Source organism: Capra hircus, chromosome 7, assembly GCF_001704415.2.
Source record: "Capra hircus breed San Clemente chromosome 7, ASM170441v1, whole genome shotgun sequence".
In the NCBI taxonomy this organism is placed as follows: domain Eukaryota; kingdom Metazoa; phylum Chordata; class Mammalia; order Artiodactyla; family Bovidae; genus Capra; species Capra hircus.
This window is the reverse complement of record NC_030814.1, coordinates 68,023,187-68,039,992: the sequence shown is the minus strand read 5'-3', so window position 1 is coordinate 68,039,992 and position 16,806 is coordinate 68,023,187. Positions and strand designations below refer to the sequence as shown.

The 16,806-nt window shown below is 40.8% G+C and overlaps 1 protein-coding gene across 1 annotated transcript; it reads left to right on the top strand.

Moving 5' to 3' along the window:
• LOC102190221 (olfactory receptor 2M2-like) lies at positions 10,836–11,779 on the top strand. The gene has a single exon (XM_005683268.3). It carries the CDS (start codon positions 10,844–10,846, stop codon positions 11,777–11,779), a length of 936 nt encoding a protein of 311 aa, XP_005683325.2. The 5' UTR covers positions 10,836–10,843.

Here is a 16,806-nt window from a genome sequence, read left to right as displayed (position 1 = left end):
AGATCATAAATTATATGCCAATAAATTGGGCAGCTTAGAAGAAATGCACAAATTTCAAGAAATACTCAGTTTGTCAAGACTGAGTTAAGATACAGGCAATGTGAACACACTGGTTATTAGTAAAATTGAGTTTGTAATTAAAAATAATAACTAAAGGACAACATAAACCTCCCAGCAAGCAGAAGTCTAGGACTGAACAGCTTTACAGGGAAATTCTATTAAATGTATAAAAAAGAACTATACCTATCCTGCTCAAGCTATTACAAAATATTGAAGAGGAGGGAATAATCCCAAATTCATTCTACAAGGCCACCGTTACCCTGATACCTGAACCAGACAAAGTACTAATATTACCAAAATGTGCAGGTTATTTTGCGACTATGTTGAAAATAAATGTACTGTGAGGTACAAAAAAAAAATTATAGGACAGTATCTTTGATGAATACAGATGCAAAAATTCTATAAAACTCTTAGAGGAAAACATAGGCAAAACACTCTCTGACATAAATCACAGCAGGATCCTCTATGACGCACCTCCCAGAGTAATGGAAATATAAGCAAAAATAAACAAATGGGACCTAATTAAACTTAAAAGCTTTTGCATAATGAAGGAAAGTATAAGCAAGGTGAAAAGACAGACTTCAGAATGGGAGAAAATAATAATTAAACTCAAAAATATACAAGCAGCTCCTGAAGCTCAATTCCAGAAACATAAATGACCAAATTAAAAAAAAAAATGGGCCAAAGAACTAAACAGACATTTCTTCAAAGAAGACATACAGATGGCTAACAAACACATGAAAATATACTCAACATCACTCATTATCAGAGAAATGCAAATCAAAACTACAATGAGGTACCATCTCACTCCAGTCAGAATGGCTATCAAAAAGTCTACAAACAATAAATGCTGGAGACGGTGCGGAGAAAAGGGAACTCTCTTACACTGTTGGTGGGAATGCAAACTAGTACAGCCATGATGGAGAAAAGTGTGGAGATTCCTTAAAAAACTGGAAATAGAAGTACCATACGGCCCAGCAATCCCAATGCTGGGTATAAACACACCGAGGAAACCAGAATTGAAAGAGACACACATACCCCAATGTTCATTGCAGCACCATTTACAACAACTAGCACATGGAAGCAACCCAGATGTCCATCGGTAGACAAATGGATAATGAAGCTGTGGTACATATACACAATGTAATATTCAGTTCAGCTCAGTTCAGTTCAGTTGCTCAGTCATGTCTGACTCTTTGCGACCCCATGAATTGCAGCACGTCAGACCTCGCTGTCCATCACCAGCTCCCAGAGTTCACCCAAACGCATGTCCATCAAGTCGGTGATGCCATCCAACCATCTCATCCTCTGTCATCCCCTTTTCCTCCTGCCCCCAATACCTCCCAGCATCACAGTCTTTTCCAATGAGTCAACTCTTCACATGAGGTGGCCAAAGTATTGGAGTTTCAGCTTTAGAATCATTCCTTCAAAAGAACACCTAGGATTGATCTCCTTTAGAATAGACTGATTGGATATCCTTGCAGTCCAAGGGATGCTAAAGAGTCTTTCCAACACCACAGTTCAAAAGCATCAATTCTTCGGTGCTCAGTTTTCTTCACAGTCCAACTCTCACATCCATACATGAGCACTGGGAAAACCATAGCCTTGACTAGATGGACTTTTGTTGGCAAAGTAATGTCTCTGCTTTGTAATATGCTGTCTAGATTGGTCATAACTTTCCTTCCAAGGAGTAAGTGTCTTTTAATTTCATGGCAGCAATCACCATCTGCAGTGATTTTGGAGCCCCCCAAAAATAAAGTCTGACACTGTTTCCACTGTTTCCCCATCTATTTGCCATGAAGTGAGGGGACCAGATGCCATGATCTTAGTTTTCTGAATGTTCAGTTCAGTTCAGTTGCTCAGTCCTGTCCGACTCTTTACAACTCCATGAATTGCAGCACGCCAGGCCTCCCTGTCCATCACTATCTCCTGGAGTTCACTCAGATTCACGTCCATCGAGTCCATGATGCCATCCAGCCATCTCATCCTCTGTTGTCCCCTTCTCCTCCTGCCTCCAATCCCTCCCAGCATCAGAGTTTTTTCCAATGAGTCAACTCTTTGCATGAGGTGGCCAGAGTACTGGAGTTTCAGTTTTAGCATCATTCCTTCCAAAGAACACCCAGGGCTGATCTCCTTCAGAATGGACTGGTTGGATCTCCTTGCAGTCCAAGGGACTCTCAAGAGTCTTCTCCAACACCACAGTTCAAAAGCATCAATTCTTCAGCACTCAACCTTCTTCACAGTCCAACTCTCACATCCATACATGACCAGTGGAAAAACCATAGCCTTGACTAGATGGACCTTAGTCGGCAAAGTAATGTCTCTACTTTTGAATATGCTTTCTAGGTTGGTCAAAACTTTTCTTCCAAGGAGTAAGCATCTTTTAATTTCATGGCTGCAGTCACCATCTGCAGTGATTTTGGAGCCCCAAATTATAAAGTCTGACACTGTTTCTACTGTTTCCCCATCTATTTCCCATGAAGTGATGGGACCGGATGCCATGATCTTTGTTTTCTGAATGTTGAGCTTTAAGCCAACTTTTTCACTCTCCTCTTTCATTTTCATCAAGAGGCTTTTTAGCTCCTCTTCACTTTCTGCCATAAGGATGGTGTCATCTGCACATCTGAGGTTACTGATATTTCTCCCGGCAATCTTGATTCCAGCTTGTGTTTCTTCCAGTCCAGCATTTCTCATGATGTACTCTGCATATAAGCTAAATAAGCAGGGTGACAATATACAGCCTTGACCTACTCCTTTTCCTATTTGGAACCAGTCTGTTGTTCCATGTCCAGTTCTACCTATTGCTTTCTGACCTGCATACAGATTTCTCAAGAGGCAGGTTAGGTGGTCTGGTATTCCCATCTCTTTCAGAATTTTCCACAGTTTCTTGTGATCCGCACAGTCAAAGGCTTTGGCATAGTCAATAAAGCAGAAATAGATGTCTTTCTGGAACTCTCTTGCTTTTTCCATGATCCAGCGGATGTTGGCAATTTGTTCTCTGGTTCCTCTGTCTTTTCTAAAACCAACTTGAATATCAGGGAGCTCACGGTTCACGTATTACTGAAGCCTGGCCTGGAGAATTTTGAGCATTACTTTACTAGCATGTGAGATGAGTGCAATTGTCCAGAGGTTTGAGCATTCTTTTGCATTTCCTTTCTTTGGGATTGGGATGAAAACTGACCTTTTCCAGTTCTGTGGCCACTGCTGAGTTTTCCAAATTTGCTGGCATATTGAGTGCAGCACTTTCACAGCATCATCTTTCAGGATTTGAAACAGCTCAACTGGAACTCCATCACCTCCACTAGCTTTGTTATAAAGACAAAGGCCTTTCTAAGGCCTTTCTAAGGCCCACTTGACTTCACATTCCAAGATGTCTGGCTCTAGATTAGTGATCACACCATCATGATTATCTGGGTCGTGAAGATCTTTTTTGTACAGTTCTTCCGTGTATTCTTGCCACCTCTTCTCAATATCTTCAGCTTCTTTTAGGTCCATAGAATTTCTGTCCTTTATAGAGCCCATCTTTGTATGAAATGTTCTCTTGGTATCTCTAATTTTCTTGAAGAGATCTCTTGTCTTTCCCATTCTGTTGTTTTCCTCTATTTCTTTGCATTGATTGCTGAGGAAGGCTTTCTTATCTCTTCTTGCTATTCTTGGGAACTCTGCATTCAGATGCTTATATCTTTCCTTTTCTCCTTTGCTTTTTGCCTCTCTTCTTTTTACAGCTATTTGTAAGGCCTCCCGAGACAGCCATTTTGCTTTTTTGCATTTCTTTTCCATGGGGATGGTCTTGATCCCTGTCTCCTGTACAATGTCACGAACCTCATTCCATAGTTCATCAGGCACTCTATCTATCAGATCTAGGCCCTTAAATCTATTTCTCACTTCCACTGTATAATCATAAGGGATTTGATTCAGGTCATATCTGAATGATCTAGTGGTTTTCCCTACTATCTTCAATTTAAGTCTGAATTTGGTAATAAGGATTTCATGATCTGAGCCACAGTCAGCTTCTGGTCTTGTTTTTGTTGACTGTATAGAGCTTCTCCATCTTTGGCTGCAAAGAATATAATCAATCTTATTTCAGTGTTGTGTAGAGTCTTCTCTTGTGTTGTTGGAAAAGGGTGTTTGCTATGACCAGTGCATCTTCTTGGCAAAACTATTAGTCTTTGCCCTGCTTCATTCCGCATTCCAAGGCAAAATTTGCCTGTTACTCCAGGTGTTTCTTGACTTCTTACTTTTGCATTCTAGTCCCCTATAATTAAAAGGACATCTTTTTTGGGTGTTAGTTCTAAAAGGTCTTGTAGGTCTTCATAAAACCGTTCAACTTCAGTTTCTTCAGCGTTACTGGTTGGGGCATAGACTTGGATAACTGTGATATTGGAGTTTGCCTTGGAGACGAACAGAGATCATTCTGTCATTTTTGAGATTGCATCCAAGTACTGCATTTTGGACTCTTTTGTTGACCACGATGGCTACTGCATTTCTTCTGAGGGATTCCTGCCTGCAGTAGTAGATATAATGGTCATCTGAGTTAAATTCACCCATTCCAGTCCATTTTAGTTCGCTGATTGCTAGAATGTCGACGTTCACCCTTGCCATCTCTTGTTTGACCACTTCCAATTACTCAGCTATTAAAAAGAATGCATTTGGATCAGTTCTAATGAGGTGGATGAAACTGGAGCCTGCTATACTTAGTGAAGTAAGCCAGAACAGAAAACACCAATACAGTATATTAATGTGTACATATGGAATTTAGAAAGATGTTAACGATAACCATATATGTGAGACAGCAAAAGAGACACAGATATAAAGAACAGACTTTTGGACTCTGTGGGAGAAGGCGAGGGTGGGATGATATGAGAGAATAGCATTGAAACATGTATATCACCATATGTGAAATAGATCACCAGTCCAGGTCCAATGCATGAGAAAGGGTGCTCAGGGACAGTGTACTGGGATGACCCTGAGTGATGGGATGGGGAGGGAGGTGGGAAGAGGGTTCAGTATGGGGAACACATGTACACCCATGGCTGATTCATGTCAACATATGGCCAAAACCACTATAATATTGTAAAGTAATTAGCCCCCAATTAAATTAATTAATTTTTTAAATTCTCAAAATATTAGTAAATCAAATTCAACAATACATTAAAAGGATCAATACTGTGTCAAGTTGGATTCATTCCAGGGTCACAAAATGGTTCAACATAAACAAATTAATCCATGTGATATACCACATCAACAAAACCAAATGATTATCTCAAAACTACAAAAACAGCACTTGACAAAAGTTAACATTCATGATAAAAACTCACATGAAAGTGGATATAGACAGGTGATTGTTATTGTTCAGTCGCCAAGTCGTGTCTGACTCTCTGTGACCCCATAAACTGCAGCACAGCAAGTTTCCCTGTCTTTCACTATCTCCCTGAGTTTGCTCAAACTCATGTCCATTGAATCAGTGATGCCACCCAACCAGCTCATCCTCTGTCACCCCCTTCTCCTCTTGCCCTCAATTTTTCCCAGCATCAGGGTCTTTTCCAGTGAATTGGCACTTCACATCATGTGACCAAAGTATTGGAGTTTCAGCTTTAGCATCAGTTCTTCCAATGAATATTCAGGGTTGATAACCTTTAGGATGGACTGCTTTGATCTCCTTGCAGTCCAAGGGACTCTCAAGAGTCTTCACCAGCACCACAGTTCAAAAGCATCAATTCTTCAGCGCTCAGCTTTCTTCACAGTCCAACTCTCACATCCATACATGACCAATGGAAAAACCATAGCCTTGACTAGATGGACCTTGGTTGGCAAAGTAATGTCTCTGCTTTTTAATATGCTATCTAGGTTGGACATAACTTTCCTTCCTAGAATTTGGATTTCCCTATTAGAATGACATGACAAATTAAAAAATAATAATAGATAAAGTTGCATGAAAAAAGAAGCAGCCCTAAAAATACATGTAATCAAATAGATAGAAGACTTGTACTCTGAAAACTGAAACATTAATGAAGGAAGTTCAAGATGATTCAAAGAAATTGAATGATATCTAATTATCTTAAATTCGAAGACATAATATTGTTAAAATGATCATACCATTCAAAGCTCAGAAAAGAAAATACAGTGCTCAAAACAGTAAAAAATATTTGCAAGTAATTTACCTGACAAGGCATTGTTTTAGTCTACATTGTATAACAGAATACCATAAACTTGGTAACTTATAAAGAACAGAAATTTATTCCTCACAGTTCCGGAAGCTAGGAATTCCAAGACAGATGGATGCCTGAAGATGCAGAGTGTAGATGTCGCTAGTCTTTAAGGAAGCTCAAATTAAACCACAATTAGATGCTAGTTCACACCAATTAGGATGACCATGGTAAAACACACACACAAACACACACTTATGCACACCCTGAAAATAAGTGCTGGCAAGATTGTGGAGAAACTGAAATACTGTGCACTTCTTTTGGGAATGTAAAATGGTCCAGCTGCTGTAAAACATAGTATAACAATTCTTCAAAAAATTAAACATAGAATTACCATATGAGCCAGAAATTTTACTTCTGGATATATATCCAAAAGTGAAGGCAGAGACTCAAGCAGAAATTTGTACACCTTCTATTTTTCCTGTATACATTCTAAAGTCTCTCCTAATTGATCAGATAGTTACTCTGGAATCTGGAAGAAATTCAAGTAACCCTGGGGGAATAGAATTAATTAAACCCTTGTGGCAGATTTCCCAATGGCTAAGACCTGAGGGAGTCCCCAAAGCAGTTACATAATGGCAGACATTGATTTCATCAGGCATTTCCCCTGGCAGATGCACTGTCTTGTACTTAGTTCTCATGTCCTGGCAGATGACAGCCCACTGCAATGTGTCCTCCATTGGTTGGGCTGTGTTTTCCTCCATGAATATCAAGCCAATCACATGGATGAATCTAAACACAAAGAATAGATCTGATTCCCATGGGGTAAGCCAATTTTCCAAGGTCAATGATGACTGAGCGTAAGAAGGTTTATCAATTGCCTGATATGTTGCGACTAATAATCTGGTGTTTGCCCAGCATGATGTAAAGTCCCTGTCCAGGTCATTTCTTCAGGGTGCATTAACTATACCTCCCTTCAGCAGTTAATAAATATTTCATCTTCACTGGCCCTGAAATCTACAATTAGGGAATCCTAGACACATAATCTGAGTAGAGCCAGTAGTTTTAGATGCAAGAAATAAAGAGCTGAATTGAGGCTAGTGGCCTTACCCGTAAGCAGGGCCTGGGCTGAAGACAAGCCTTGGGGGCAACAGAGAAAAGGCCACTGGGCCATGTCCTTTCGCTCTTGCTCCATCTCCCTCCTTCAACATCACCCCAGATGTTGCATTCCTGATGTGGTTCTCAGTCAAGGTGAGACAGGGGAGCAGGATTGTCTATGTTTGGTCCTGGGTACATTGGGGGCTGAAGAGGTTGAACAGCCTGAACAGGAGGGACAAAGGAGGGAAGAGCATGGCTATGGTAGTCATCCACAGGTAAGAGACCACACAGGGACTCTGGGAGTACTTGCTCCAAATCAAGGCTCTGTGCTTGTTTATCATTTGATCTTAGGCATGTGAGGTAATGTCTATGCTGGAATCCCCTATCTGCAAAGTAACATCTAGCACACTGGGAGAGCAATTACTAAGTGCAAAGTTGTTAAAACTGTGGCCTGCTCGTAGTTAAGACTTAAGTCGCATTTACTATTTCTGTTTCAGCTCTTATTATCCGTCCTGTGTGTTGGCCTTTGTTCCTGTCCAGGAATTTATTTGAAAATTTAAAATTAATTGTTTCAGTGGAAAAGAATCCACCTGCCATTGCAGGAGACACAAGAGATGTAGGTTCAATCCCTGGATCAGGAAGATCCTCTAGGCTAGGAAATTGCAACCCACTCAAGTACTCTTGCCTGGAAAATTCATGGACAGAGAAGCCTGGTGGCCTACTGTCCAAGGAATCACAAAGAATCAGACAAGACTGAGCACATACACACATTTATTCTTTTCAAGTTTTGTGAAAAACAGTATAATTCTTGTATCATCTTGTTCATGAAGGGAATCGGGCTAGATGAAATCTGAACCATCCAAGTCAAATGAAAATCAGCCTCCAAGGAAGATTAGATAACAGACCCTCCTCATGCATTCCAGCATCCATCAACCATGCTTCGTTTAATGCCAATTTATGCTTATGTTCTGAGAAAATAAGAGTAACTTTCCTCATAGGTGGCCCTCCACATTCAACCAGCTCAAGAAGAAAGTAACAAATTATTACTTATAGAAGACAGTTCTGTTGGGATTACCAGGAGAAACTGATCCTAATGGGTTTCCATATATGCTTCTTTGTCTCCCCCTTCCCTCTTCCTTTCTTACCTTCTTTCCACTATATTAAGTAGTCTTGTATGCCAGGCACTATGTTTTAGCAGTGAAGGTTAAGAAAATTAATGAGGAAGTCAAATTTCTCACAAGCTGGGGGCAAGAAGCAGACATGTGAACAAATAACCGAAATGCCTATTATTCAAATGTAAAAAGTTTTTATGAGAACCCTGATGGTAAATGTGTTAATAAATAGTGCCAAGACTGCATCAGTCATTTAAGACTGCCTCTCTACCTAAGATGGAGAAGGAAATGGCAACCCACTCCAGTATTCTTGCCTAGAGAATCCCGTGGACAGAGGAGCCTGGTGGGCTGCTGTCCATAGGGTCACACAGAGTTGGACATGACTAGAGCGACTTAGCATGCATGCACGCATTGGAGAAGGAAATGGCAACCAGCTCCAGTATTCTTGCCTGGAGAATCCCAGGGACAGAGGAGCCTGTGGGCTGCAGTCTATGGGGTCACACAGAGTCAGACATGCCTGAAGGGACTTAGCAGCCAGCAGCAGCTCTACCTAAGAATTGCAATACTAGTTGGTGTTTAAGATTCAAAGGCATGTTTTTATTTTAAAAACATCCTCTGTAGAGAACTCAAAGGCTTTTTCTCACATCAGCATATAACATACTTTGAAAGTGGAATTGATCTTAGAGGGAATTACCTCATCAACTCCCACTCAAGAGACAGAAATGTCTCATCCAAGCCCTGAAGGCTAGAGAGACACGGCAAGAATGAATGCTTCTGAAGAGAAGCATTGTACAAAGAACTGACTGTTGGCACCCAAGAATAGCCTATGAGGTCAAGGAAGGGAAGGACAGAGATGGAAAAAGAATACAAGAGACCAGCCCTTCACATCTCTGTTTCATCATGCCAGGTTTGGGAAGAAGTCCAAAAGTTAGGTTTTCCATTTCATCTCATACTATCTATGGAAAGCTCCAAATTTACAATCAGGGTCATAAAAGCATAAATTCACTCCTCCAAATGGTTCTGAATACATACAAGAGGACTTCCATGTGGTCAAAATTTACCCAATTTTATGAACTGAATGTTTTTACCTAGTTATCTAGATATCTTGAAATTTATAAATCTTGAGTTGCAAACTCATGTATCTTTATCAAACATATTTTTTAAAAGAGTGATGTGTCTAGAGCTGAGATAAGCAGAAGCGGTAGAGGCTGAACCAAATAAGAAAGTGTAGGACCCTTTAAAGGTGGTCAAATTACATCTTAAGATGCACTGGTCAAACAATTCATCAGTATATGGGTGTGATATGCTTTTGAGCCACCTGTGTGCTCAATTGAAAACAGTGCCTGTAATTAGAAAATTTTTTCAGTTTTCCTTTATGATTAAGAATATCTAACAAGGTGGCTCAGATGGTAAAGAATCTGCTTGCAATGCAAGAAACCCCGGGTTTGATTCCTGCGTCGGGAAGATCCCCTGAAGACAAGAATGGCAACCCACTCCAGTATTTTTGCCTGAAGAATTCCATGGACAGAGGAGCCTGGCTGGCTACAGTTCATGGGGTCACGAAGAAAGGAGCATGACTGGGCGATTTACACTTTCACTGTACTTGAAGCAATTACCTGTTAGACTTCCCTGGTGGCTCAGACAGTAAAGCGTCTGTCTACAATGAGGGAGACCTGGGTTTGATCCCTGGGTCGGGAAGTTCCCTAGAGAAGGAAAAGGCAACCCACTCCAGTACTCTTGCTTAGAAAATCCCATGGACAGAGGAGCCTGGTGTCCATGAGGTCGCAAAGAGTCGGACATGACTGAGCGACTTCACTTTCACTTTCTTTTTTTTAATATAAATTTATTTATTTTAATTGGAGATTAATTACTTTACAATATTTTATTGGTTTTGCCATACATTAACATGAATCTACCACAGGTATACACGTGTTCCCCATCCTGAACCCCCCTCCCTCCTCCCTCCCCATACCATCCCTCTGGGTCATCTCAGTGCACCAGCCCTAAGTATCCAGTATCATGCATCGAACCTGGACTGGCGATTTGTTTCATATATGACATTATACATGTTTCAATGCCATTCTCCCAAATCATCCCACCCTCTCCCTCTCCCACAGAGTCCAAAAGACTGTTCTATACATCTGTGTCTCTTTTGCTGTGTCTCTTTTTGCAGGGTTATCATTACCATCTTTCTAAATTCCATATATATGCATTAGTATCCTGTATTGGTGTTTTTCTTTCTGGCCTACTTCACTCTGTATAATCAGCTCCAGTTTCATCCACCTCATTAGAACTGATTCAAATGTATTCTTTTTAATGGCTGAGTAATACTCCATTGTGTATATGTACCACAGCTTTCTTATCCATTCAGCACTTTTAAAATTTTGTTTCCCCCATATCCTCTAGTTCTAGTCTGGAGATTGGAACATGGATGAAAAAAATGAAACATTGACTGATTTCTTTCTCCTGGGACTTTTCCCAGAGCTACAGTACATCAGCATCCTCATCACCTCCATTCTTCTGGTCTACATCATCGCCTTCACTGGCAATGCCATCCTAATCCTCTTGATTTGGGTGGACTCCCACCTCCACACCCCCATGTATATATTGCTCAGCCATCTCTCTCTCATTGACTTGGCCTTAATTTCTACCACAGTTCCAAAAATGGCCATCAACTTTTTCTCTGGGAAGAAAAACATCTCAAAAGTTGCCTGTGGAACCCAGATTTTCTTTTTCTTTGCCCTCGGGGGTGGTGAGTGTCTCCTTTTGACCCTTATGTCTTATGACCGCTATGTGGCCATTTGCAACCCCCTGAGATACACAGTCATCATGAACCCAAGAGTCTGCCTGCAGATGGCTCTAGTGTCCTGGGGCGGAGGTGCACTAAATTCCCTCCTCAATACCATCTACACCATGCATTTCCCCTTCTGTGGCTCCAGGGAGATCCACCACTTCTTCTGTGAGATGCCTGCTGTCCTAAAGCTCTCTTGTGAAGACACTTCCTTCTATGAGATGGTGGTGTCTGTCATCTGCATTGTGTTTGTTCTTCTTCCATTAGGGCTCATCATGGCTTCCTACATGCTCATCTTCCTCGCTGTCCTCCGCATGAACTCACCAGCGGGCAGGAGGAAAGCCCTGGCTGTATGCTCCTCTCATTTGGCTGTAGTGAGCCTCTACTATGGGCCGGCCATGATCATCTACATGACTCCCCACTCCTTTCACACTTTGGAGCAGGATGAAATACTCTCCATGATTAATACCATCTTCACCCCCATGCTCAACCCTCTCATTTACAGTCTGAGGAACAAGGAGGTGCTGGGTGCTCTGAGAAAAGCAATGAACAGAAGATTCACTTTGAGTTAGAAAATCTATCTTCATTCTGTAAATAGTCTGCCACATCTATAGAAATTCTGGAACCACAAAATAGATGACAAGCCACATCTCTATACTTACAGTATCTAAGAGGTAAATATTTATCCCTTAAAGTATTTCCTATACTTTGGCTCAAAACTTGGCAGACAAATCTGAGAATATGGATACCTGGGCACAGCCCTGGTGTCCATATTTGCCAGCTGTATGAAAAGCTATATAAGGAAATTCTCTTATTTGTACCCATTAAGGAATTCAATTCTGCCTTGATGGTAATTTCCAGATCTAAAATGTTTCTGATTCTATTCTAAGGTTCTGTGACACTGTTGGAGGATGCATCAGTTTCAATATCTTGTTCATACTCTTTTTACAGCAAATTTTGAAGTTCATACTCCAAAAATGGGCATAAGGATGCTTATTTAGTAGTAAATATTGAAATTTTACCATATCAAGTCACTCTGTGCTTTTTAGTGATCCAGTCCAATTTTTGGTGGATGTGTGAATTCCTGCAAAATGGTCTGTGGCCAATTCATTCATGAAAAGATTGTCAAAAGTAAAAGGAATGGCAAGGAATGGCAAATTTTTGAGCCAACCCATGTTAAGAACTAGTCATGAGAATGTGCTTCTCATATTGCCAGATTTCCTGGGAGATTGTAGCCTAGCATTTTGTTTATACAGAACAGAAAACTAATAAAAGAATTTGTCCAAGTTTGAAGAACAATACTTTATGAGAAAGCAGACATGGAAAGGGACACAAAGAGCAGGTAGTGGGCTGCTGCCACACTTGCTGTTCACAGCAGTGAGCTATTGGTATTTCTAAGTTAGGGTTATTGTCTACTAAAAGAATAATCTCCAATGGGTTCTGAGATAGAGACATTCCATGAGCGCAATTAGTCAAACAAGTAGGTTCAAATGAAATATAAATTAAAAGAATTATTAGACTCATTTTACAGAGAAAAAAACAGAGGTATTTAATGGACTACATTTCTTGTGTTTCTTCTGATGGTCACATATTATAGATATGCTAAATTCTGGGTTCTCATGGTTTAATGAAAGATACTAGAGTCTCCACAAGGATAGTGTATTTAGGTTCCTTCCTCTTCATTTTATCTTCTTGCTTGGTCAGTGTTCTCCACAACGTTCAAAACAAGTATTACCATATGAAGTTAGAAATGGATTTTCTTTCTCAAACTAAATATGATGAGGTAAAACCATATCACTTACAGTGAACCTCAGAGCTCAGTTTTACTTTTTATTTTAATGAATGGTGGAAGTGGAAAAGGAGAGAACGAGAAGTTGGAGGATTGTTCTCATTTTTAATTTTGTTGTTCAGTACCTAAGTCGTGTCCAGCTCTTTGCAACCTATGAACTGCAGCATGCCAGGCTTCCTGTCCTTTATCTCACGGAGTTTGCTCAAACTCATATCCACTGAGTCAGTGATCCCGTCCAACCATCTCACCCTCTGTCACCCCCTTCTCCTCTTGCCCTCAATCTATCCCAGCAGGGTCTTTTCTAATGAGTTAGCTCTTCCCATAACATGGCCAAAGCACTGGGGCTTCAGCTTCAACAACAATTCTTCCATTGAATATTCAGGGTTGATATCCTTTAGGATTGACTGGTTTGATCTCCTTGCTGTCCAAAGGATTCTCAGGAGTCACCTCCAGTACCACAGTTTCAAAGCATCAATTCTTTGGCTCTCAGACTTCTTTATAGTCTAACTCACATCCATACATGAGTTCTGGAAAAACCATAGCTTACATGAACCAAGAAATTCCAGATGTTCAAACTGGTTTTAGAAAAGGCAGAGGAACCAGAGACCAAATTACCAACATCCGTTGGATCATAGAAAAAGCAAGAGAATTCCAGAAAAACATCTACTTTTTCTTCATTGGCTATGCTAAAGCCTTTGACTGTGTGGATAACAACTAACTGTGGAAAATTCTTAAAGAGATAGGAATACCAGACCACCTTACTTGCCTGCTGAGAAATCTGTATGCATGTCAAGAAACAACAGTTAGAACCAGACAGGGAACAGTAGACTGGTTCCAAATTGGGAAAGGAGTATGTCAAGGTTGTATATTGTCACCTTGCTTATTTAACTTATATCCAGAGTACATATGCGCAGACTGGATGAAGCACAAGCTGGAGTCAAAATTGCAGGGAGAAATATCAATAACCTCAGATATGCAGATGAAACCACCCTTATGGCAGAAAGTGAAGAGAAACTAAACAGCCTCTTGAAGAAAGTGAAAAAGGAGAGTGAAAAAGCTGGCTTAAAACTCAACGTTCAAAAAACAAAGATCATGGCGTCCATTCCCATCACTTAATGGCAAATAGATGGGGAAACAATGAAAACTGACAGATTTTCTCTTCTTGGGCTCCAAATTCACTATAGATGTTGACTGCAGCCATAAAATCAAAAGATGCTTGATCCTTGGAAGTAAAGCTATGACAAACTAGACAGCATATTAAAAAGCAGAGACATTATTTTACTGACAAAGGTTCATATAGTCAAAGCTATGGTTTTTCCAGTCATGTATGGATGTGAGAGTTGGATCATAAAGAAAGTTGAGTGCCAAAGAACTGATGCTTTTGAACTGTGGTGTTGGAGAAGACTCTGGAGAGTCCCTTGGACATCAAGGAAATCAAACCAGTCAATTCTAAAGGAAATCAATCCTGAATATTCATTGGAAGGACTGATGCTGAAGCTGAAGCTCCAATACTTTGGCCACCAGAGGCGAAGGGCCCACTCATTGGAAAAAACCCTGATACTGGGAAAGATTAAAGGGAGGAGGAGAAGGGAATGACAGAGGATGAAATGGTTGGATGGCATCACTGACTCGATGAACATGTGTTTGAACAAGCTCTGGGAGTTGATGATGGACAGGGAAGCCTGGCATGCTGTAGTTCATGGGGTTACAAAGAGTCAGGCATGACTGAGAGACTGAACTGAACCGAACTTAACTATATGGACCTTTGTAAGGAAAGTGATGTCTCTGCTTTTTAATATGCTATCCAAGTTTTTCATAGCTTTTCTTCCAAGGAACAAACATCTTTTAATTTCGTGGCTGCAGTCACAATCTGCAGTGATTTTGGAGCCCAAGAAAATGAAATATATCACTATTTCTACTTTTTCCCCATCATTTTGCCTCAAAGTGATAGGACCAAGGGCTTTCCTGGTAGCTCAGCTGGCAAACAATCTGCCTGTGAGAAGTGATAGGCTATCCCATCCATCCAGTATTCTTGGGCTTCTCTGGTGGCTCAGATGGTAAAGAATCTAAAGAATCTACCTGCAATGCAGGAGACCTGGGTTCAATCCCCAGTTTGGAAAGATCTTTTGGAGAAGGGCATGGCAACCCACTCCAGTATTGTTGCCTGGAGAATCCCCATGGACAGAGGAGCCTGGTGGGCTACAGTCCATGAGGTCACAAAGAGCTGGACATGACTGAGTGACTAAGCACAACACAGATGGGACCAGATGCCATGATCTTAATTTTTTGAATGTTGGGTTTTATATATATGTATATACACTTGGGTGCATCAGGTCTTAATTGCTGCATGTGGGATCTTCATTGGGGTGTGTGGACTCAGTAGTTGTGGCCCAAGAGGCTTAGTTGCCCCACAACACGTGGGATCTTAGTTTCCCAACCAGGGATCTAACCCACTTCCACTATATTGGAAGGCAGATTCTTAACCACTGGACCACCAGGGAAGTCCCCCAAATGTTGAGTTTTAAGCCAACTTTTTCAGTCTCCTCTTTCACCTTCATCAAGAGGCTCTTTAAATTCCTCTTTGCTTTCTTCCACTAATGTGGTATCATTGGCATATCTGAGCTTGTTGATATTTCTCCTGGAAATCTTGATTCCAGGAGATTGTGCTTCATCCAGTCTGGCATTTCACATGATGTACTCTGGATATAAGTTAAATAAGCAAGGTGACAATATACAGCCTTTCCCAATTTGGAACCACTCCATTCTTCCATGTCCAGTTCCAACTGTTGCTTCTTGACCTACATACATATTTCTCAGGAGGCAAGTAAGGTGGTCTGGTATTCCCGTCTCTTTAAGAATTTTCCACAGTTTTTTGTGATCCACACAGTCAAAGGCTTTAGCATAGCCAATGAAGCAGAAGTTGGTGTTTTTCTGGAATTCCCTTGCTTTTTCTATGATCTGGCAGATGTTGGTAATTTGATCTCTGGTCCCTCTGCCTTTTCTAAATCTATCTTGTATACCTGGAAGTTCTCAGTTCATGTACTGTTGAAGCCAACTTGAAGGATTTTGAGCATTAACTTGGTAGCATGCAAAATGAGTGCAACTGTGAAAACTGATCTTTTCCAGTGCTAAGGTCACTGGTGAATTTTCCAAATTGGCTGGCATACAGAGTGCAGCACTTTAACAGCATCATTTTTGGATTTTGAATAGTGAGTCTTTAAATCAGTCCTTTACTTCAAAATGTGTGCTGTTAACTGCAGCTAGGCATGGCTAAGAGGAAGAGGGATTCTGCAGAAGCCACTACTACTCTTAGTTAACAGTCAATGAAGAATGTCTGTGTGTGAGCTCAGTCACTCAGTCACGTCCAACTCTTTGCAACCCCAGACTGTATCTTACCAGGCTACTCCATCCATGGGATCTTTCAAGCAAGAATACTGGAATGGGTAGCCCTTTTCTCCTCCAGGGGATCTTCCCCACCCAGGGATCAAAACCACCTCTCCTGTGTCTCTTGCATTGCAGGTGGATTCTTAACTCACTGAGCCATCAGGGAAGTCCCCCAAAAGTCTGTCAGAAAGACAATCACTAAGAGGCCAATTAGCTTGAGTAGTGACAACCGAATTCTGATACTCCTCATGGCAATAGTTTATCACAGTGCTTATGATCAGATGTTGTCACCATCACCAACCCTCACATTTGCACAGTGCTCTGCACATTTCAAAAACTTTACCTGGTCTCTAAGAACTAATTTTGAAAACATGAGTAAGCAACTTCTCATTAATAGTTATTGTTTTTTTAAAAAAAATTGTAACC

Bases quoted from the DNA above. Each gene is read 5' to 3' on its own strand.
- LOC102190221 (XM_005683268.3), top strand. From the start codon at position 10,844: ATGGATGAAAAAAATGAAACATTGACTGATTTCTTTCTCCTGGGACTT.